This window comes from Danio rerio, chromosome 4, assembly GCF_049306965.1.
Source record: "Danio rerio strain Tuebingen ecotype United States chromosome 4, GRCz12tu, whole genome shotgun sequence".
NCBI lineage: Eukaryota > Metazoa > Chordata > Actinopteri > Cypriniformes > Danionidae > Danio > Danio rerio.
The window spans coordinates 44,830,636-44,854,301 of record NC_133179.1 but is presented as its reverse complement, the minus strand read 5'-3'; the positions used below and the strand labels follow the sequence as shown (position 1 = coordinate 44,854,301).

Below are 23,666 nucleotides of genomic sequence, written 5' to 3'. Positions count from 1 at the left end.
ACTTTGCGCAGTAACCCTACGTTAGACTACAAATCACAGCCAAATTTGATATACAGCATACTTAAGCAACATTTCAGTAACGTGTCATATTCTAGTATGCCACTTGCTGATTTTTACGGCACGTTACCTAGATACGGCGAGAACCCTGTTGACTACTGGCTGCGACTGAATAAAGCAGCAGACATTGCTGACGAGTGTCTCAGGGCTCAGGGTAGGTGTATGGACAATTTGAGTTCTGAAGTTGCAATGATGTTTGTGCGAAATTGTCCAGACACTGATTTAGCGCGTACTTTTAAAGTGCGGCCATTAGAAAAATGGACCGCAAAGGATGTTCAGGAGCTATTAGACAGTTTCCAGCGTGACAGCAAGTCGAGAGCAATTACAAACGAATATGCGATCGGTCAGAACGCGCAGATTTCTTTGCACAGCTGCGAACATGTTAATGCTGGTCCTGAGCCTGTGCTAGCATGTTTTAAGCAGGGACCCAGCGTACCTAATGACTCAAAACCCGATACAAAAGATGAGTCTAGTTTGAATCGGATGGCTGATATGCTGACACAGCTGATTGACATTTTGAAAAAGAAGGAAGAGAGCGTTTCAGAGTATGTGCCTGCAGGTAAAATGCGAGAAATGAATGCAGTTGGGCGAAAAAACTGTAGAATTTGTGGTGACACAGCGCACACTACAATTGACCATTGTAAAACTCATCGTTTGTGCTTTAGGTGCCATACTGCTGGTCATTCCAAACGAGACTGTACAAAGAAATTCGCTACTACACGGTTTTCTTCAGATTCACCTGGCGATCAGGAAAACTGAAACACCCGCATTCGGAGAGGGGGAGTGTGGGTGTTGCAGAAAATTCCCTCGAGGTGGATACTGATTTCGAAGCTTTGTTTCTCTCGTTTAAGAATCTTTGTCCCGACTCTCAGAAAGTCGTCTTTCAGAATACACAACGTATAGCTTGCTCAGATACACTCTTCTACACACCTGTTCTTATTAATGACTCACTCACTGTTAGCGCCATGTTGGACACCGGCTCTATGGCTTGTACGCTGAGTGATTCGGTAGTCACTAAGCTAAGGGAACATGGTGTCCTGGATACTGTTACGGAAAAAGAAACTGATGTCATCATAATAGGATGTGGTGGCAAACGAGTGTTCCCAAAGAGTGTAGTTGAACTTAAACTGGATGTTTATGGCTGTGATGTTATTGTCCCATGTCTTGTCGTTCCAGGCCAAGATGATGACCTAATTTTGGGGACGAATGTCATTAAGTATCTCGTCCACAGACTGAAGGGTTCTGACAGATATTGGGAATTGATTTCAACCCCCAGTGGACCTAGTTCAGAGGGTGACGAGTTTTTGTCGATGCTGGCTGGTATACGTCGCTGGAGGGGTGAAACAGTTCCGGATGTTGTCGGTACAGTAAAACTTCATAGTGCAGTCACGCTTTCGCCTGGTCAGGAACATCTTGTCTGGGGGAAACTACCCGCTAAGTCATGTGGCCAGGTAGGCAGTACTGTGATGGTGGAACCATCTAGAGTCCATTCTGCTTCTAAAAAAGTTTTAGTTGGTCGTGTAGTTTCTCCTCTTTGGGGCGACGGTTGGATACCACTAAAGTTGATTAATCCTAGCGACAAGCCAGTAACGCTGAGGCGAAACACTAAAGTAGCTGACGTTTATCCTTGTATCGCTTTAGAGGATGTGTGCGAAGCGGCGTCTGAGTCTACTGTGCGGCTTTGTGTTCAGCAGTCAGCAGTTGAGCCAGATAGATCCGATGCACCTAGCAGCAGACTTCAAAAGTGCGGTTTGGAGTCTGTTGACTTGGAAGCATGTGAAGTTTCAGATTTTTGGAAGGCGAAGCTGTGTGATTTAGTGCTTGAATACGAATCCATTTTTTCTAGACATTCTCTTGACTGTGGCGAAGTTAGGGACTTTGTGCACAGAATTCGCCTAGTTGACGAAAGACCATTTCGCTTACCTTTTAGGCGAGTCCCCCCTTCGCAGTATCAGAAGTTGCGCGTCGCTCTTAATGAAATGGAGGAGAGGGGCATAATTCGAAAGTCCGTTAGCGAATTTGCATCGCCTTTGGTTTTGTGCTGGAAAAAGAATGGCGATTTGCGCATTTGCACGGACTTTCGTTGGCTTAACGCGTGTACTGTGAAAGATGCGCACCCTTTGCCCCATCAGGAGGATTGTCTTGCGGCACTCGGTGGCAATTCATTTTTTAGTACGATGGACTTAACTTCTGGATTCTATAATGTTCCACTGCATGAAGATGACAAAAAGTACACAGCATTCACGACGCCGGTAGGGTTGCACGAATATAACAGGCTACCGCAAGGCCTCTGTAACTCACCTGCGAGTTTCATGAGAATGATGACTAAGATTTTTGGGGATCAAAATTTCTTGTCTCTGTTGTGCTACTTGGATGATTTAATGGTATTTGCACCCAGTGAAGAGGTTGCACTACAGAGGCTCGAAATGGTTTTCGGAATGTTGAAAAAGCACAATTTGAAATTGTCTCCAAAAAATGTAATTTTTTAAGACGCTCTGTAAAATTTCTTGGTCATTTAATCACAGAAGAGGGTGTGTCAACGGACCCTAGTAAAGTTGAAGCAATTGCTAATATTACTTCTGCAGATTTAATGTGCCCTGATGGTGCAACCCCGTCGGTTAAGAGAATTCAGTCCTTTCTTGGTCTCGTCATGTGGTACCAAAGGTTCATTGAGAATTGTTCGTCCCTTGCACGGCCACTTTTTGCTTTGACTAGTGGAGTTAGGAAGGCCAGAGGAGTGGGACGCAGAGGGGTTTCTATAACTAGAAAGCTTACTCCCGATGATTGGTCTCCAGCATGTGAGGCAGCTTTGTCTGCATTGAAAGAAGCCCTTCTGTCTAATGTAGTCCTTGCACACCCTGACTTTTCTAGACCTTTTATTCTTGCCACTGATGCATCAACTGAAGGGTTGGGTGCTGTGCTTTCGCAACTGAGTCCTGGAGAGAACAGGGCTCGGCCCATTGCGTTTGCGAGTAGATCACTGTCCAGAGCACAAGCCAGATATCCAGCACATCGTCTTGAGTTCCTCGCGCTTAAGTGGGCTGTATGTGACAAGTTTAGCCACTGGCTAAAAGGGCATCGGTTCACAGCTTGGACAGATAATAACCCATTGACGCACATTTTGACCAAACCTAGGCTCGACGCCTGTGAACAAAGGTGGGTGGCTAAACTCGCTGCCTTTGAGTTTGACATCAAATATGTTCCAGGGTCGAAGAACACAATAGCTGACACTTTGAGTAGGCAACCTTTTGTTGACAGTCGGGTTAGCCATCGCATAGTCAGGGAACCTTATGAAAAGCTTATTGCAGAGTCAAGAAATTATACTTGCGCTACTGTCCAGGATCTTTTCAGATTGTCCAATGCCTGTCAGCGAGTGGTCGGCAGTGTGGAGGTCTCGGCGGATGCTTGTGATCGGATGGGGGTTGCTCCAGACGTGGATGGGCTGGGTAGTTTTTCGAATGCTGAGGTGGCTGCTGTTTTCTCCAATCATCTTTCTTGGGATGATGCGACGAGAATGCGAACTATTCCTTTGGTTGGATTTGTCCAACAAATCACAGAGGTTGGATTTGATGCTCTTCCCTCATACTCTCACCAAGAACTAAGAGACAGTCAACTCCAGGATGAACATTTGCAGAGGGTGATGTTCTATGTTGACCAGAAACGTAGGCCTTCCAGGCGTGTGCGTATGGGAGAGCCTAGTGCTGTACGGAAGCTTTTAAAGCAGTGGGACAAACTATCCTTGGCTGACGGTGTCCTGTATCGTGTTTCAAAAGATCCTTTGACACATCATAAACGTTTCCAATTTGTAGTGCCTTCGTCACTCAAAGATGAAGTGTTGAGGGGTTGTCACAATGAGGCTGGACACCAAGGGCAGTATCGTTCTCTTCACCTTTGCCGTCAGCGTTTTTATTGGACAGGTATTGAGCAGGATGTACGTGAGTATGTGAAAGTGTGTAGTCGTTGTGTGCTTGCGAAGACACCGGAGCCAGAGGGACGGGCTTTACTGGAAAGTGTTAAGACCTCTGCTCCACTTGAATTGGTCTGCATTGACTTTTGGACGGCAGAGGATTCACGAAATAAATCAGTTGACGTATTAGTGGTCACCGACCATTTTACTAAACTTGCCCATGCCTTCTGTTGTTCAAACCAATCTGCTAGGTCGGTGGCAAAGAAGCTCTGGGATAACTATTTCTGCTACTATGGTTTCCCAGAGCGTGTTCATTCTGATCAGGGTGCCAATTTCTGTAGCGAGCTAATCAGACACTTGCTTGAGTTCTCAGGGGTTAAGAAGTCTCAAACTACCCCATATCACCCAATGGGGAATGGCACCGCTGAGCGATTCAACCGAACATTGGGAAATATGATCAGAACTCTTGAGCCTCGACCAAAGCATGACTGGCCTCAGATGCTTCACACATTGACTTTTCTTTACAATTGTACCTCACATGAGACTACCGGATTTCCTCCCTTCTATCTAATGTTCGGCCGTGTCCCAAGACTACCGATTGATGTCATCTTTAAGAGTGTGTTGAGGGATGATTTGAATGTTGCTCTTCCCAAGTACGTTGAGTCTCTGAGTAGGGACTTGAAGGATGCTCTCGCTGTTGCAAAGACTAATGCTTCTAAAGAACAGTCTCACCAAGCCCGCGTATACAATCGCAGAAATAAGGGTGTGAATATTGAAGTCGGTGATAGGGTTCTTTTAGCCAACAAGAGCGAGCGTGGCAAACGTAAACTCTCAGACAAGTGGGACAGTGTAGTGTATACTGTGGTTGATTGCGATCCTAAAACTCACATTTACAAAATAAAACACCCTGTGTCTGATCAAGTCAAAGTTGTGCACAGAAACCTGCTTTTGTGTGTCAATTTTCTCCCTGTATGTGACGCTGTGGGGACAAATGATGATGGGAGTGTGATTTCTGTAGATGATGGCGTTTCTGATGGATGCTCAGTAAGTTCTGATGATTCAATGGACAATGGTGATGGTCTTGTCGTAGCTGACAATGTTTCTCAGATGAATGAGTTGTGTGACATTTCCAACTCAGCTGAAATTGTTGATGTGCCATCGCATAATGCGGGTTCTGAGAATACTTCAATGGATTCTATGATTCTTCAGGACGGACCTGAAACATCTAATGCCTGCGATCCTGGTTTTGTTCCTAATGGTAATGTGGATAGCACTGAGTTACCGGGTCGCAGATCAAGGTTTGGCAGATTGTTGAAGCCAGTAAATCGCCTTATTTCTTCCATGAGTCAACAGACCTTGTTTAGTTCAAGAAAACAAAGTCTGGGAAAATGGTCCTTTTCAATTGTTAGTTTGAAACATTGATATGTCAGAAACGTTTTTTTTTTGTATCTGTCTTTGTAGAAAACAAGTGAAATGAATTGCAAGTGTGATGTGTTAAAGGCACTTCATTTGGGTCATGATCAGGATGAGTGATATGCGCAGCACTTTTTCCTATCAGTTCTTGATTTGAACAGATAAAACGGATCAAAAGCTTTGTGCTAAGAACGGCAATTCTAGGTTAATTTCTGCATTTTTGTGTTTTCTAAGGTTGTCGCATTTTGTCACATTCAGTGGGGGAGAATGTAACGGGGGAAAAAATGAAACTGTTAATTAAGTATGAATGGTGTCAAAATGCTTGTTTTTGTTAAAAATATCTGTTCTAATTAAATCAAAATCCTATGTTCACTGTTTAACTGTGTAATACATCATGGGAAAAAACAGACACCTACAGGTGAGAAAGGGGGTATAATGGGTGGAGTCAGCCGGCCATTTTGTGAGTTCACTTATTGTTCAAGAGCTGTTGAGAGTGACTTTTTCTGATGACCAGCCCTGGTACACTTATTGTCTGTGTGGAGCCCTGTTTTCTTTTGAAGAACACTATAAAGTGAACTTGTTCAGGTAAACTGCTTCCGCGTGATCATTATAAAAAACATATACGAACTAAGAGGGGTTACACCTTGTCCGCAGTGAGCTGTGCTTTTATGGGCCAGAGAGTATCAAAAAGTGCTTTCTGTGCAATAGTGCTTGAGGCAGGAGAGCACTCAGGCTCTGTGGTGCAATGGATAGCGCATTGGACTTCGAGGCTGTGAGGTGAGGCCAGGGATTTAATCGCGGTGGGCCAATTGCCCAGGAGGTTAAGCAGTGAGGCCGAAATCATGTTGTGTTTCCACTCTCGGGCTAGTAGCTCGCAGCACGTCACGCAAACCCCGCCCCCATAATGTCCCCCAAATCGAACGTCACACAACCCGCCCACTTCAGAGGGAATCAGGCAGATAAAGCACACGATCACATCCTCACGAAACCATTCAAATAAAGACAACTGAAACAAACAAATGACACGTTACTGTACAGCATTACATTGTATCTCTATACGCACATGCCTGTGTGTTCTCATTTATCATATTCATTTACTCACCGACCGACTGAATTTGGAACTAATTTTCATGTGAAGCAACATGCCCCTTCAGCTACTCCAGAACGCAGCAGCACGAGTGGTCTTTAATGAATTGAAAAGAGCACATGTCACTCAGCTACTCACCCGTTTGCACTGGCTGCCAGTTGCTGCTCGCATCAAATTCAAAGCTCTGATGTTTGCCTACAAAGCAACCTCTGGCTTTGCTCCCTCTTATCTGCTCCCACTTCTGCAGATTTATATGCCCTCAAGAAACTTGCGTTCTGTGAATAAACGTCGCCTCGTGGTTGCATCCCAAAGAGGGAAGTAATCACTTTCCCGAACTCTCGCATTCAATCTGCCCAGTTGGTGGAATGAACTCCCTTACTGCAACAGAACGGCAGAGTCACTTGCTGTCTTCAAGAAACGACTTAAAACTCAACTATTTAGTCTCCTCTTCACTTCCTAATTTGCAATTGCCTCTAGCTATACCACTAACTGTACTCAAAAAAAATAAAACAATTTTTAAATTCTTACATTACTAATGCTTTCCTTCTTAGACTTTACAGACCTGAAACTTGCCTACAGCACTTATTTATTGTTGCTCTTATAGTTGTGAAAATTGCTTCCTTGTCCTCATTTTTTAGTCGCTTTGGATAAAAGCGTCTGCTAAATGAATAAATGTAAATGTAAAACAGCAAGCTGTGTACACGCCCTTAAAATGACACATTATAACACATTATAATAAAAAAATCTGGATTGTGTTTTGAACTGAACCTAAACTGGCACACTCAGAAGAACCATAATAATAATGTTAAATCATAAAAAGGGGTAAACTATGTGCCCTTTAAGCAATGTGTTAACTTTATTCATTATTCAATAATCATCAAGATTGATAAAAAAGTTCAACACACACAGCTGTGAACGTGTGCAAACACACACACACACACACACACATCAGTGAACATGTACACACACACACACACACACAGTTGGTACAGTAGGCCTACATACTGTATCTACCTTGGAAGAAGTGATATGGTTCTTAAAGTGTTGTTTTACGTATGGAGCCTGATTGAATTTTATTATAGTGTCTTCGTAAAAACATCTGTCCATAATTCCTGAAAATAGAAAAAATATATATATATAAATAAAGAAACTGCAAAGAAACGATTCAATCATATTAAAGAGATTTGAACTAACCTTCTAGCACAACTAGCGGTCCAGGTCCCTGATGGAATATGGCTCCCCAGACATGAATTTTTACTGGATACTTTGCTTTCGGTTTCACAACATGGCAGTTTATTAATAGGGTATGTCCTATTAATAAATTTGTAGGACATGTAAGCTCGTATAAAGCAAATAGCCTAAATAAAGAGATGCATGGATTAATGTAAATAAATAAATCTTTTCATCATGGCATTGTTCAAAATGGCTTACCTGGCTTTTCCATAGGTCCACCTGAGTTGTTTTACTGGTTTTCTAATATTGCAGACTGATGCTTTTAACTGTATTCTAAACAGAAGCTCACTCTGAATCTTTTTAGCAGATCGCTCATTGTCCTTGTGCAGTTTTTCGTCAATCGTTTTAAGTGCAGCACTATACAACAAACACATACAATAATTTATTAATTCATTTTATTAACAATTTGACATAAGTGTTGCTGAAATACTTGATTTGACAAGATGATAATACACAATACCTGTTCATTTTCCTTGCCTTGCAGTTGTTTTTCTAGGAAGGCCTACAGGGCTTTGATGTCTATAGTATCGTCTTATAGTGGTGTTGGAGACGTGCACACCCGACTGCAACAGGAAAGCCCTGATGTCAGCAAGAGAGTGCTTTGATGTGTTGATGCATCAGTTTTTTTTTCATTGCAATGATTGGTTGAAATGATCTGTAATTAAATCTATAGTGGTCCTTCAAAGACAACTTAGATGGGACTTGAACCCACAATACCCAACTCCAGAGGCTGATGCCTTATCCACAAGGCCACTCTCATTAACATGAAATCACAACCTTTCTGCAGCTATTTTCTTGTTTGCATTTCATTATCATCCACCTAACATGAGACCATTAGTTGAAAGCCACGGGGTACTTGAAGTCAAGATCTCCATTACCAGAGCTTTTCAGAACCTTTGATGTTTGTAAAGTGATTGGATAATTTAAGCAAGATTGGATAAATCTTTATTGAAGTGTGCAGCAAGTCTGAGAATTTGAAGCTAACTATTGACCTCAGATCATCACGCCTAAGGTTTGAGGGGACAAGTGAGGATTTTTTCCACACAATTTATATTTAACCCAACAAACACAACCCAAATGGGACTTAAACCCACAATTCCCAGCTTCGAACGCTGATGCATTATCCATTAGGCCACTGGGCCAATACTAGCATTTGCCATATCTGTTGTACGGTTTAGGAAGTTCTTGTAACTCAGAAAACAGCACTTTAGGATCCCTATACCATATTTCATTCAGACGATCTGGTGCGTACACCTAATGACAAAACAGCTTCTCTGAAGAGTTTTCAATTGTCATGTCTTTTTGACCTAAGGGTATGAACCTAGCTTTTTGAAAGCCACAATGGATTGTGCTGCACAGCCAACTTAAAAGGAACTGCGTCAAAGACAACTCAGGTGGGACTCGAACCCACAATCCCCAGCTTCGAAGGCTGATGCCTTATCCATTAGGCCACTATGCTGTTTCTATACTGCCTGTGAACTGTAACATGAATCCAGGGAGTTGCTGACACACATAACAAAAACTACATGAACAAAAAGTAGATTGGACCGATTTTACAGAAATTTTTTTTGAAACTGCAGAGTGTTTCTACTGGGCTCATTGGTGTAGGGGTATGATTCTCGCTTTGGGTGTGAGAGGTCTTGGGTTCAAATCCTGAATGAGCCCTACATCTTCCACAGAAAAGCAGTGATGCTTTGGTGTTTCTGTGTTAGTTGTAGCAACTTTAGTTAATGAAGATTTAGTGGATTTCTGATCTAAATTAGTCTGCCCTGTACAATAATACAGACAAAAAAGGAGCGTTAATGATTCAGTCGTTAGAATTGTTTATGGATCTTGAACAACGTACCAGCTTAATATGTAAGCATCATCTTTGTGTTTGTACACAGTCTCTTCTCTGTAGGCACCATGCATGCTTCAAAATTGCCATTTGCGTTAGGTATGTCGTTACCCTTTTAGTCATAACAGGTAGTATGGAATGCCAATCAAGGAAGTTAATGACACGCAAACACATCTCAAGAAGGTTTTCACAGCTACTGTGTTTCATCCACCAAACACTGATCTCAAGTTAAAGGGAGATTTTCAAAAACGACCCAGGTGGGACTTGAACCCACAATCCCCAGCTCCGGAGGCTGATGCCTTATCCATTAGGCCACTGGGCCATGTCACCAATCTTCTATCAAGGATCTCTTGTACGCCTTCAACAAGATGCTACCGCATGGAAAACTGCACTTTAGGATCTCGATGACAGTTTGCATTCTATCAAATAAGAACTAATGGCCAAACATTTTCTTTCTGCAATCATTCACATTCGTGTCTCATCGGTTCTGGGGTATGGTTCTAGTGTATAGTGTGACTGGTCTTGACTTTAACTCTCATTAACTTGAAATCACAACCTTTCTGCAGCTAGTTTGCATTTCATCATCATCCACCTAACATGAGACCGTCAATTGAGAGCCACGGGGTACTTGAAGTCAAGATCTCCATTCCCAGAGCTTAGCGGAACCTTTTAGGTTTGTAACATGACAGTGAGATTCAAGCAAGATTGGATGAATCCTAATTGAAGTGTGCAGCAAGTCTGAGAATTGGAAGCTAACTATTGCCCATAGATCATCACACCTAAGCTTTGAGTAGACAAGTCAGGATTTTTTCAAACAACTTAAATGTAACCTAACAAACACAACCCAAACAGGACTTGAATCCACAATCCCCAACTTCAAAGAGTGATGCCTTATCCATTAGGCCACTGGGCCAATACTAGCATTTGCCATATCTGTTGTATGACTCCGGACGTTCTTTTAACCTAGAAAACAGCACTTAAGGATCCCTATACCATATTGCATTCAGACGATCTGGTGTGTACACCTAATGACAAAACAGCTTCTCTGAAGAGTTTTCCATTGTCATGTCTTTTTGACCTACGGGTATGAACCTAGCTTTTGAAGGTCACACTGGATTGTGCTGCACAGCCAACTTAAAAGGAACTGCATCAAAGGCAACCCAGGTGGCACATACTAAAAACAACAAGAACAAAAAGTATTTATAAAAAAGTAAGAATTTTTTTTGGCACTGCAGGGTCTTTCTTCAGGGCTCGTTGGGTATGATTCTCGCTTAGGATGCGAAAGGTCCTGGGTTCAATCCCTGGACGAGCCCTACAGTTGTCACAGAAAAAGCAGTGGAACTTTGGCATTTCTACATTAATTGTAGCACCTTTTGCTGTGACTTTAGTTAATGAACATTTAGTGGACTTCTAATTTAAATTAGTTTAACATGTGCAATTATACAGACAAAACCGTCTGCTACCCTCAGGCAGATGGTTCCGCAGCATCTGGTCACGCACCAGCCGGCTAAAGAAAAATTTGTTCCCTCAGACTATCAGGCTGATTAACACTTAATACACAACACACAGACTCTTCCATACCCTCACTGCACAACATCGATATGTAGAATGCACTGACTTTTAGCCAATCCATACTTGAAACAACACTGCCTACAACTATGTGGACACCTATTCATTGTACATATCGCTGTCAATTTCACATTGTCATTTTATTTGTCTGTTATTTGTACTGTCGTTGTATTTGCACTGTCATTTTTTTGCACTACATATTTTTTACTGTTTGTACAGATAATTTTTCATGATTTTTGGTGAATTTTTCATTTTTCATGATTTTTGGTGATTTTTCAAGATTTTTTTATGATTTTTCAAGATTTTTTCAAAAAATTTTCATCTTTTGCGATTTTTAAAAAAATGTTCATTTTTGTGATTTTTCAAAAAATTTAAATTTTTTGTGATTTTTCAAAAATTTTTCATTTTTTGTGATTTTTTGCGATTTTTCAAAAAAATTTCATATTTTGCGATTTTTCAAAAAATGTTCATTTTTGTGATTTTTCAAAAAATTTTCATTTTTTGTTATTTTTCAAAAATTTTTCATTTTTTGTGATTTTTTGCGATTTTTCAAAAAAAAATCATATTTTGCGATTTTTCAAAATGATTTCATTTTGTGATTTTTCAAAAAATGTTCATTTTTTGTGATTTATCAAAAATTTAAAATTTTTGTGATTTTTTGCGATTTTTCAAAAAATTTTCATATTTTGCGATTCATATTTTGCGATTTTTCAAAAAAAATTCATTTTTTGTGATTTTCTGCGATTTTTAAAAATTTTATCATTTTTTGTTTTTTCAAAAAATTTTCAATTTTTGTGATTTTTTGTGATTTTTCAAAAATGTTTAATTTTTTTGCGATTTTTAAAAATTTTTTCATTTTTTGTGATTTTATGCGACTTTTCAAAAAATGTTCATTTTTGTCATTTTTCAAAAATTTTTCATTTTTTGTGATTTTTCAAAAATTTTTAATTTTTTGTGTTTTTTGCGATTTTTCAAAAAATTTTCATCTTTTGCGATTTTTAAAAAAATGTTCATTTTTGTGATTTTTCAAAAATTTTTAATTTTTTGTGATTTTTCAAAAATTTTCATTTTTTGTGATTTATTGCGATTTTTCAAAAAAATTCATATTTCGCGATTTTTCAAAAAATGTTCATTTTTGTGATTTTTCAAAAAATTTTCATTTTTTGTTATTTTTCAAAAATTTTTCATTTTTTGTGATTTTTTGCGATTTTTCAAAAAAAAATCATATTTTGCGATTTTTCAAAATAATTTCATTTTTTGTGATTTTTCCAAAAATTTTCATTTTTTGTGATTTTTCAAAAAATGTTCATTTTTGTGATTTTTTACGATTTTTAAAAAAATTTTCATATTTTGCGATTTTTCAAAAAAAATTTTTGTGATTTTTCAAAAAAATTTCATATTTTGCGATTTTTCAAAAAAATTTCATTTTTTGTGATTTTCTGCGATTTTTAAATTTTTTTTCATTTTTTGTGTTTTTTCAAAAAATTTTAAATTTTTGTGATTTTTTGTGATTTTTCAAAAATTTTTAATTTTTTTGCGATTTTTAAAAAAATGTTCATTTTTTGTGATTTTATGCGACTTTTCAAAAAATGTTCATCTTTTGCGATTTTTAAAAAAAATTTCATTTTTGTGATTTTTCAAAAAATTTTCATTTTTTGTGATTTTTCAAAATTTTTTAATTTTTTGTGTTTTTTGCGATTTTTCAAAAAATTTTCATCTTTTGCGATTTTTCAAAAAATGTTCATTTTTGTGATTTTTCAAAAAATTGTTATTTTTGTGATTTTTCAAAAATTTTTCATTTTTTGTGATTTTTCAAAAAATTTCATATTTTGCGATTTTTCAAAAAAATTTAATTTTTTGTGATTTTTTGCGATTTTTCAAGAAATTTTCATTTTTTGCGATAATTAAAAAAAATTTCATTTTTGGTGATTTTTTGTGATTTTTCAAATAAATTTCATTTTTTGTGATTTTTGCGATTTTTCAAAAAATTTTCATTTTTTGCGATTTTTCAAAAAAATTTAATTTTTGTGATTTTGTAAAAAATTTTCATTTTTTGTGATTTTTCAAAAAAATTTCATATTTTGCGATTTTTCAAAAAAATTTCATATTTTGCGATTTTTCAAAAATTTTTAATTTTTTGTGATTTTTTGTTATTTTTCAAAAAATTTCATTTTTTGTTATTTTTTAACAAATGTTTATTTTTTGTGATTTTTTGCGATTTTTCAAAATATATTCATTTTTTTGATTTTTCGAAAAAATTTCATTTTTTGTGATTTTTTGCGATTTTTCAAAAAAATTTCATATTTTGCGATTTTTCAAAAATTTTTCATTTTTTGTGATTTTTCAAAAAATTTTCATATTTTGCGATTTTTCAAAAAAATTTCATTTTTTGTGATTTTCTGCGATTTTTAAAAAATTGTAATTTTTTGTGATTTTTCAAAAAATTTTCAATTTTTGTGATATTTTGTGATTTTTCAAAAAATTTTAATTTTTCTGCGATTTTTCCAAAAATTTTCATTTTTTGTGATTTTATGCGACTTTTCAAAAAATGTTCATCTTTTGCGATTTTTCAAAAAATTTTCATTTTTTGCAATTTTTCAAAAAAATTTCATTTTTTGTGATTTTTCAAAAAATTTTCATTTTTTGTGATTTTTCAAAAAATTTTCATATTTTGCGATTTTTCAAAAAAGTTTCATTTTTTGTGATTTTTCAAAAAATTTTCATATTTTGTGATTTTCTGCGATTTTTAAAAAAATTTTCATTTTTTGTGATTTTTAAAATTTTTTTTCAATTTTTGTGATTTTTTGTGATTTTTCAAAAAATTTTCAATTTTTGTGATTTTTTGAGATTTTTCAAAAAATTTTCATTTTTTGAAAAATCACAAAAAATGAAATTTTTTGTGATTTTTCAAAAAATTTTCATTTTTTGCGATTTTTCAAAAATTTTCATTTTTTGTGATTTTTTGCGATTTTTCAAAAAGAAATCATATTTTGCGATTTTTCAAAAAAATTTAATTTTTTGTGATTTTTCAAAAATTTTTCATTTTTTGTGATTTTTTGCGATTTTTCAAAAAAATTTCATATTTTGCGATTTTTCAAAATAATTTTATTTTTTGTGATTTTTTGCGATTTTTCAAGAAATTTTCATTTTTTGCGATAATTAAAAAATTTTCATTTTTTGTGATTTTTTGCGATTTTTAAAAAAATTTTCATTTTTTGTAATTTTTCAAAAAATTTTCATATTTTGCGATTTTTCAAAAAAATTTCATTTTTTGTGATTTTCTGCGATTTTTAAAAAATTGTAATTTTTTGTGATTTTTCAAAAAATTTTCAATTTTTGTGATATTTTGTGATTTTTCAAAAAATTTTAATTTTTCTGCGATTTTTCCAAAAATTTTAATTTTTTGTGATTTTATGCGACTTTTCAAAAAATGTTCATCTTTTGCGATTTTTCAAAAAATTTTCATTTTTTGCAATTTTTCAAAAAAATTTAATTTTTTGTGATTTTTCAAAAAATGTTCATATTTTGTGATTTTCTGCGATTTTTAAAAAAATTTTCATTTTTTGTGATTTTTTAAAAAAAATTTCAATTTTTGTGATTTTTTGTGATTTTTCAAAAAAATTTCAATTTTTGTGATTTTTTTGAGATTTTTCAAAAAATTTTAATTTTTTGTGATTTTATGCGATTTTTCAAAAAATTTCATTTTTTGTGATTTTTCAAAAAATTCATTTTTTGCGATTTTTCAAAAATTTTCATTTTTTGTGATTTTTTGCGATTTTTCAAAAAGAAATCATATTTTGCGATTTTTCAAAAAAATTTAATTTTTTGTGATTTTTCAAAATTTTTCATTTTTTGTGATTTTTTGCGATTTTTCAAAAAATTTTCATATTTTGCGATTTTTCAAAAAAATTTAATTTTTTGTGATTTTTTGCGATTTTTCAAGAAATTCTCATTTTTTGCGATATATAAAAAAATGTCATTTTTGGTGATTTTTTGTGATTTTTCAAATAAATTTCATTTTTTGTGATTTTTGCGATTTTTCAAAAAATTTTCATTTTTTGCGATTTTTCAAAAAAATTAAATTTTTGTGATTTTTCAAAAAATTTTCATTTTTTGTGATTTTTCAAAAAAATTTCATATTTTGCGATTTTTCAAAAAAATTTCATATTTTGCGATTTTTCAAAAATTTTTAATTTTTTGTGATTTTTTGTTATTTTTCAAAAAATTTCATTTTTTGTTATTTTTTAAAAAATGTTCATTTTTTGTGATTTTTGCGATTTTTCAAAATATATTCATTTTTTTGATTTTTCGAAAAAATTTCATTTTTTGTGATTTTTTGCGATTTTTCAAAATATATTCATTTTTTTGATTTTTCGAAAAAATTTCATTTTTTGTGATTTTTTGCGATTTTTCAAAAAATTTTCATTTTTTGTGATTTTTCAAAAATTTTATTTTTTGTTATTTTTCAAAAATTGTTCATTTTTGGTGATTTTTAGAAAAAATTAAATTTTTGTTATTTTTCAAAAAATTATCATTTTTTATTTTTCGAAAAAATTTCATTTTTTGTTATTTTTTCACAAATTTTTCATTTTTTTGTGATTTTTAGAAAAAAAATCATTTTTTGTGATTTTTCATAAAATTTTCATTTTTGGTGATTTTTCAAAAAATTCATTTTTTGGTGATTTTTCAAAAAAATTTTATTTTTGTTATTTTTCAAAAAATTTCGATTTTTTTTATTTTTAAAAAAAATTTGATTTTTTGTTATTTTTTAAAAATATTTCATTTTTTGTTCTTTTTCAAAAATTCAGCCGTCAGCCGCCGTTTTCTATCGGCCGTACTCCAGGACGGTGATGTCCAGCCACCGAGCTTGGGGAATGGGCCAGCAACCCCTGTCTCCTGACGGCGCTGTACTTGCAGCAGACGTACCTGTGCTTGCAAACCACCTGTTCCATCTGTTTTCTTTCTCTACAGATGCCGTTTTTCTCTGCTTAGTTTCTGATTTGGTCTATTTGGACATGTCGACCTCCTGCTTTGCTGCGGTTCGGACCGCCTTTGCCTAGAGCTCCGTGCTTTGCACTTTTGCCTTGTATATTTTGTGTCCTGTTTTCTTACGTCAGCCTATCAGCACAGTGCTCAAACGACATAGCTTGAAGAACACGACGGGATCTACAAACGTTCAGCAAAAGAACTTCACTAACGAAAGCGGAAGCGCTAACGAAACAACCTCCCGCTGCAAGCACCTGACATTCCTGAGACGGCAAACCACCGACGGCTGGCAGTTGAATCCAAGATTGGAGTCCCACCAACAAAAAGGTTCATATCGGTCTACGAGCCTAATATATCATATTATAGTAGACTGGGCAGAGTTATGGTATCATATGACACCAAGAAGAATTCATGGCACTGTCCCTATGCAAAAACCCAGAGATCATGTACCCATAAATACATAGCAAAATGGCACCTCTTTCAAATTCACCCTGAACTCTTCCGAAAAGTTCGGAGCACTGAAAGCGCTGAAGAATTTCAGGCAGCAGCGATGGAGGAAAGTGATGAAAGTGAGAATTACCCTCCAAAGGACATTGCTAAAGTAAAGAGCATAGTAGAATACATCTTAATGAATAAAAAGCTACCATCTACTATTCCCAGTCATTTGAGGCTTTCTTCAGACTATAAGGAATTTCCAAAACACCTAATCCCTGATGAGACAATGTGCTACCACTGCTCAGACCGCACATTGCTCAGTGATCCTGTCTGCATTACACGTAAAGCGAAAATTCTTACAACTACAGGAATTGTCCAAGGTGGATAATAGTTACTTACATTTTTTATTTTATTTTAATTATGAAAAAGATACCAAACCATTTAATTTACATTCTGTATCTGCAGATATTTCAACCTACTACAAATTCTGTCCTTTCTGTGGAATGGTGTACCGTTACCAAGAGTGGGCTAATGGTTTGCATAACTTCAATGACCATGTCCTCCTTGAACTCTCTCTCTGCCTCACCATAAGAAACCTGTTGCAGGTAATCGTTATACAATACATATATTATATGTTATACAATATATTATTTTTTACAACAATAGGATTTCTTCATAGTGTTGATTTTATGTTAGGCAACATTAGGTACATTCAAATCAAGACTATTATGTTTTCTGTTTTTAACTGTTTTTAAAATCATTTTTATTCTTTGTTTTTATTTTCTTATACTTGTCTCTTTTATTCTTGTTTATGTAAAGCACTTTGAATTACCATTGTGTATGAAATGTGCTATATAAATAAACTTGCCTTGCCTTGCCTATATAAGTACTGATTAACTGATTTCTTTATCATAGGTGCATACAGCAGTCAGCAGAGTAGTGGAGTACTTAGAGATAACTACAGGTGTACAGTTCCCCTCAGCAATTATTCTTCTCCACGGCTATCTGCATTTTGAGGCCCTAACTGACCATGAATACAAGTATTCATGTGTATCTTGTGGTGACCATCCATCTGTGTCTTTCATGTCACCTGTATCTTTCCTTTTTACTGCAGAGAGGTAAGTCTTATTAGTAAAACTATTAGTAAGTTTATAGTAAGTATTTCTTTTCTTTAGTGAGTGATCTTTCACAGCCTCCACAAGATTTTAATGGAGAGGTGGATTTAGATATGTTTGGAAGGCACTGACAGAAGAACGAATTGCTCGAGGATTTTTTTCAAGTAAGGAAATTTATTATATCAGGAATGGCATGTCATCATTATTTAATTTCATAAGTGTTTTCAGGAGTACAATCTAAATTCACTGATGTACTAACATGTTTGTTTGTCCTAAAGGTAAAAAAAAACAATCCATTTTGTGTTACACCTAGTTATAACTTTTGGGCACCCTGGATCGGGAGTAAGACTCGCATAGCGAATATTGTTCTCAACACTGAATTGGAGAAAGTGCACAAAGCAAAAACTGCAGAACGAACAGAAATAACTGTCTCTGAAGATCGCTTAAAGGACGAACTTTCAAAACAGAAAGTAAAATATTTAATGCTAATTATATGTATTATTTGTCAGTGTTGGCATTTCATTTAACATGTGTGTTTTATGTGATAGGTGGGAGTGATAAGAAGACTGTGTCAAGAGTGTGGTTTAGATGCCAAAGGCTCTCGCACAGATCTTCTCCTGCGACTTTCGGAGGAGATGAGGTCAAGAGAGGCCTATGACAAGGTTTTTGAAAAGATTTGGGCTGCTTCAGGTAAACCTCAATGTTGCACATTAAAATATTACAAATAAATCAGAAATGTACAAAGTCACATAGACACAATGGGTCCTGTTTTCTGCTTGGCACTGATTGGGGAGTGACTGGTGGTGTACAGCTCTGGGGGGGTGTTGGAGGTGGCCTCGTCTGACACCTATTGTTGCTTTCCGTGTGGGGGAGTGTATTTACATCTCTGAGACACTGCATCTTTAAATTTTTTAAAAGTATACTTTGTTAAGGTTAATGCCACTGCCCTCCATCATAACCTATGGTCATTTAAGTCCCAATGTCATTAATGGGATTTGATTATGTTTTCTTAACTATTTGCTTATCTTTTTTGTCTGTTCCAGGAGGTTGGGCTGTCATCATGTGTCCTTGTGGTATAGTTTACAGTATAAAACGTAATCTGCGGGCAGAAAGTCCACGGGATTTTGCAGATATGCTTCTGTCTTGGAAGCATCTGCCTAATGTTGTTATTTAGGACTTTGCCCGTGGACTGTCCACCCACACAAATGAGGCAACCCATAACTTTCACACCTTTCGAGGGAAGGTTACTTGGACCAACCACTGAAAATATTGCAAAAGCAAAATCAGGAACATTACGGGTAACTCTGCCGTGGCTCACTGCAAAAAAGCAAAGTCAAGATCCGGATGGTCATCCAATAACTGGTTCTGCAGAACACTATGTTCTGTAAGACCGCTTTTACGAAGACAACACAAAAGATCCTCGTGATTCACTGAGGAAGCTTCATCTTGTGCCTCAACTAGCTGGCAAAGTTAACAGTCAGGCTGCAGAACAGCTTTTTTCAAAGCTAAAGAAAAATAACTACTTTATGAACATGGCATTGCCATCCACACATGTTTTCCTCATGCGAAACATCATCCACCATTACACTGTCAGAAAAAACGAGAAATGTCTTCATGACATAAAAAAGGAATTCAACACAAACATTCACATGAATGACCACAGCCAGGTTGTGTTAGGTAATGTTTCCCTTACTTTGTAACAAATACATCACTATATCCATAACTGTACTTATGTGTATATTTGTATTTATAGAAAATCCATCCTCCACAGAGAAATGCATGGACATGTCACTTGGTAATTTGACTGTTCTTTCCAGTTGCTCAGTGTCAAGTTTCTGTTCTCTAACTATTATGTGTTATTTTCTAATTTTGATGATTTAATGTACTCTAAGGACCACTGACAGCACTGCCAGAAAATATTGTGACTTTACAAACGACCGCTGCATCACCAGGCATAACATCAGTCACATCTCCTCTGTCATCAGTACCAATTACAGAAAAAAACAGCTTGTGAACCGACCACTCTTCTGAATTTTTGGAACCTACTAAGCCTTGGGAGAGGGACTGGCATCCATTACAAGAGAAACGGGTGAACAATTACAATTACATACAAACGCACACACACACACATATTTATTGTTATTATTATTACAGCTTGATTATGTGCTGGACCGAAATCGCCCTGGCAGTGAAATAATTGTGAAGGAGGGGCAAGTGTGCCTTATTCGAGAAGAATTTTGGAGCCTTGGATTGTTGAGGGACATGGACTCCCATGTAAGCAGTCTGTTTTTTTATTATAACTTTTTTTTTATTAAAAACATTGACTTATCAAAGTATTTATTGCAGATTGAAAACGCCTGCATGAAGCTTATTTGTGAAATGGCTCGACAAATTGTATGTACTATAAAACATAATATTTATATAGATTGTTTTAACTTGATCCAAAAAAAAAAAAAAAAAACTATTTCTAAACTGTGTGAAAATGTTCATGTCATTGTCAACAGTTTCTTTTTATTCATGTAGGGCAAGGACATATACATTGAGGACTTTTATGTTGTCCCTGTGTGGAAAGAAACTCCTAACAACATTGTTACTGGATTACCGGTGCGTGTATGTACTGTATTTACTGTGTGAGAAGTACAACCTAAATTAAACGACATAACTGTCCTGATCAATTCTAGGAAGATGCAGACTTGAAAGACCTGTTAGCCTTTCCAGCATGGACAAATGCCAATGGACCAGACCGCTTTGTTGTCTGTGTAAGAAAATATTGAAATGTCTAGTGCATAAATTAATTGGTATTGCAATGTGTGTGTTTCTAAAATAAAACACTGAAAAATCTTGGAAGAAGCAATAATGTTCAAATGAAATATTTTTACACCTTTAACATTGTAGATAATGATGCCGCTTCGAAGAGAGATGGTGTTTTTAGACTCTCTGTACGCAGAGCATGAATCATGATTTGGAGATGAAGAATACAGGGCAATTTTAAGGTCTATCAATAAACTAAGACATGTTTTAGCCTTTATGTGATATATGGCTACGTTCCTATAGCCATTTCTATTTATTTCCTAACCGTGTATTATAGTTCTGCCACTTTTGGCTACGTTCCTATAGCCGTTTCTTGAACTTCTGGCTATGTTCATCTAGCCTTTTTTATGCATGGTGTTCTAGAGTTGAGGTGAGCTGTAATTGTTAGTATTACTACTATGTTTTGTTTACAGGAAAATTGCTTACCAAGTGGATCATGGGACATGGTCTGAAAAGACTGGATATGATTTTCCAGTGAGGAATCAACTTAAAAAAATTATTATTTGGCTTTTACAACAATTAAATTTTTTGTACATTATTCTAAAATAAAATTGATTTGCTTTGCCTATTTTAGGCTTTGCCACGTCAGACAAGAGGGAATGATTGTGGTGTTTTTGTACTCATGGTAAGATATAAATTGAGTTAATTGATTTAAAGATTTTGTAAACATTGTAAATGACTGTGGCTTCTCTCTTTTCAGTACACCCTCTCAATGGTGTGTGGCATTGGGTTTCAATTCCAGGAGGTATTATTTTATTATTTATGTAACTTTATTTGGTTGGTGCTTTTCTTAATCATAGCTAAAATGTAACTATTTTAGTGTATATTATCTTGCTTTCTTCTAAGCAACATATCTTTTAAAAAAAGGGGCATGGTTATTGCAAGCACACCCAACATCATGTATTAACAAAAACATGTTGGTTAACTGTCAGACTAAACAGTCTTTCTTTCAGATGGATATACCTATCATCCGTCAGTGGTGGTGCCTTCTACTCATGGAACAATTTCAAATTGATGGGTATGTCAGTATTTATTTATTTATTTTTCTTGTAAATCTGTAAAATTAAAAATGTATATTGTGTCAATACAACAACTTGTAACATGAATAACAAAACATACTTAAAATCTCTCTTACCGGTGACCAGTATGTCACCGACTCGGTCCCAGTAACTCCCCTCGCTGGCCAGCAGAGGCCACCATCTCCGGACTTTTAGCATTACGTCATCCATCTACACTGATTGCGCATACACCTGATTGGAATCTGGCTAATGACCCACGTACCTCTTATAAGCCGCACTCAAGCACTCGTTCAGGGCAAAGTCTTGTTTAGCCCCGGCCAGCATTTCTGAGCATGATCTCCAGCCTGATCTCCTGTGCATGACTCCAGCCTGTCTCTTACTTTGCTTCGCCTTCTGCCTGCCCACGACCCACGCTTGTTATACGGACTCTGACTCTCTCTCTGCCTGCCCACGAACCACGCCTGTTATACGGACTCTGATCTTTGCTGCCTGCCCTTGAACCAAGCCTGCATAACGGATCCTGGTTCTTGCTCACTCCCTTCCACTCATGCCTGGTAACTCACTCTGTGTCTGTTCGTCATCAGTCTTGATACCCATACTACTACTGTGGATGTGTTTGTGCACTCCGGTGCATATTGTGTGTTTGAGTGAAGTTGTGATTAATAAATACTGCATAATGGATCCCTCCGTGTCAGTCTCCTCGTTACACAGTAATTATGGATTTTGTCTTGTCTTGTTATTAAAAGCTATGGGCACAGATTTGCTTTCTGGACTGAGGAGGCAAGAAGTGTCTTGGATGGAAAGATTCTGCTCCTTTTTAGGGTGAAAAGAAAAACCACATCCAATCTTCCGGCACATGTCAAAGCAGTTCAAGATCGGGAAAGGAATGACAAAAGATTAATGGACTTGATTATCACATCAAAATCAGCAGAGCAGCATTTGGTGGTATAGATGGTTCCACTTTAAATTACTCCTCTAGACACTGAGTATGGTTGACTTAAATATAGTCAAGTGACAACTTAACTATTATTTGCCAAATATAATTAATTACTTGTGCATTTACATATGAAATATAATTTCCTTCTATGGCCCAAAGGATATACTCGGTGGGAAAAGGTCAAATTGGTTTCCACTAAAACTCCGTTCTCAAGTGCCTGTCTACATTGAGAATGAGCAGTCCCAGTCAATCATTTGTGACTACATCAGAGGAATTCTTAATAAAATCAAAACACAGCTGACCTTCAATGATGAGGTGGAGTTCTTTTGTGGATGTCTCCTCCCAGAGGTAATCACAAAACATGTATGTACATGAGCATGCTTATGTTCTGCAGTGTGTTTTATTTTATTAATTGGTTTATCTGTATGTTTGTACAGGCCATATCTCATGGCATTTCCGAGTTACAAGGCTTGTCTTGGCAGGAGGCTGAAGATGTCTTCCTCCAGGGCCACATTTATCACGCAAGGTATGTTTACATTTTTTTTTTTTTTTGTACAAAAGCTGTTAAGTTTTTATGTTAAACACAATTTCTGACAACAGCATTTATTTTTTTTTTTAGTGAAGTTGAGGAATTTAACAGAAGAATTGCTCGAGAAATGGAAAAATCTCCCCAACAAGAATGTAAAGCATTTTATTTTATTTTATATGTAATAAATACATTTATTAATCCAAGTATTGTTTTTCACAATTTTTCTCTGCATTTTTTACAGCTCGATGACTTGTAGGACCTCATGAAAATTTATAAAAAAATAAAGTTTGGTGTGAGAAAATTACTCAGAGAACTATCATTTATTCTGTGAATAATAAGATAATGTTCATTCCCTCAACTCGATACTAAAGAGTTTGATAAATCCTTAATGATTTAAAAACAAAAAACAACAACAAAAACAATAAATGACTGAAAATATTTAAGTAACTGAAAAATATCTATTTACAAATACAGTTAATTAAAATACAACAGACTTAATGCATTAAATCATAATCTAGTATGTTTAATATTTTATATAATAATGTATTCAATCATAGTGCAATATTTTATAGTAGAAAAATAGTGTAATTTACAATTTATACATCAATGAATTCAGGTTAGGCAATTTTTCCAACAGCAGGTGGCACTGTCTGAGAAAATGATAGGTCTGGAAGTGCTGGTCTGAGCGAGCAGGTCTGAGCATGCGGTTGGGTCTCGGGGCCTGCAGCTTC

The 23,666-nt window shown here is 35.8% G+C and overlaps 1 protein-coding gene, 1 long non-coding RNA gene and 1 other non-coding gene across 3 annotated transcripts; 1 reads left to right on the top strand and 2 right to left on the bottom strand.

Annotated features, from left to right (window-relative positions):
* Window positions 1-7,658: 7,658 nt before the first annotated feature.
* LOC141381760 (uncharacterized) lies at window positions 7,659-8,260 on the bottom strand. The gene is made up of 3 exons (XR_012402413.1): window positions 8,158-8,260; window positions 7,896-8,054; window positions 7,659-7,822 (listed from the first exon to the last, which is right to left on the bottom strand). It is a non-coding gene; the product is annotated as an uncharacterized lncRNA (long non-coding RNA).
* Window positions 8,261-9,783: 1,523 nt separating this feature from the next.
* Window positions 9,784-9,856, bottom strand: trnar-ccg (transfer RNA arginine (anticodon CCG)). The gene has a single exon. It is a non-coding gene; the product is annotated as a tRNA-Arg (tRNA).
* Window positions 9,857-22,221: 12,365 nt separating this feature from the next.
* On the top strand, window positions 22,222-23,232 carry LOC141381706 (PWWP domain-containing DNA repair factor 3B-like). Its single transcript, XM_073948046.1, has 5 exons — window positions 22,222-22,414; window positions 22,566-22,754; window positions 22,844-22,932; window positions 23,026-23,087; window positions 23,177-23,232. Exons 1-5 carry the CDS (start codon window positions 22,370-22,372, stop codon window positions 23,182-23,184), a joined length of 393 nt encoding a protein of 130 aa, XP_073804147.1. The 5' UTR covers window positions 22,222-22,369; the 3' UTR covers window positions 23,185-23,232.
* Window positions 23,233-23,666: the final 434 nt, after the last annotated feature.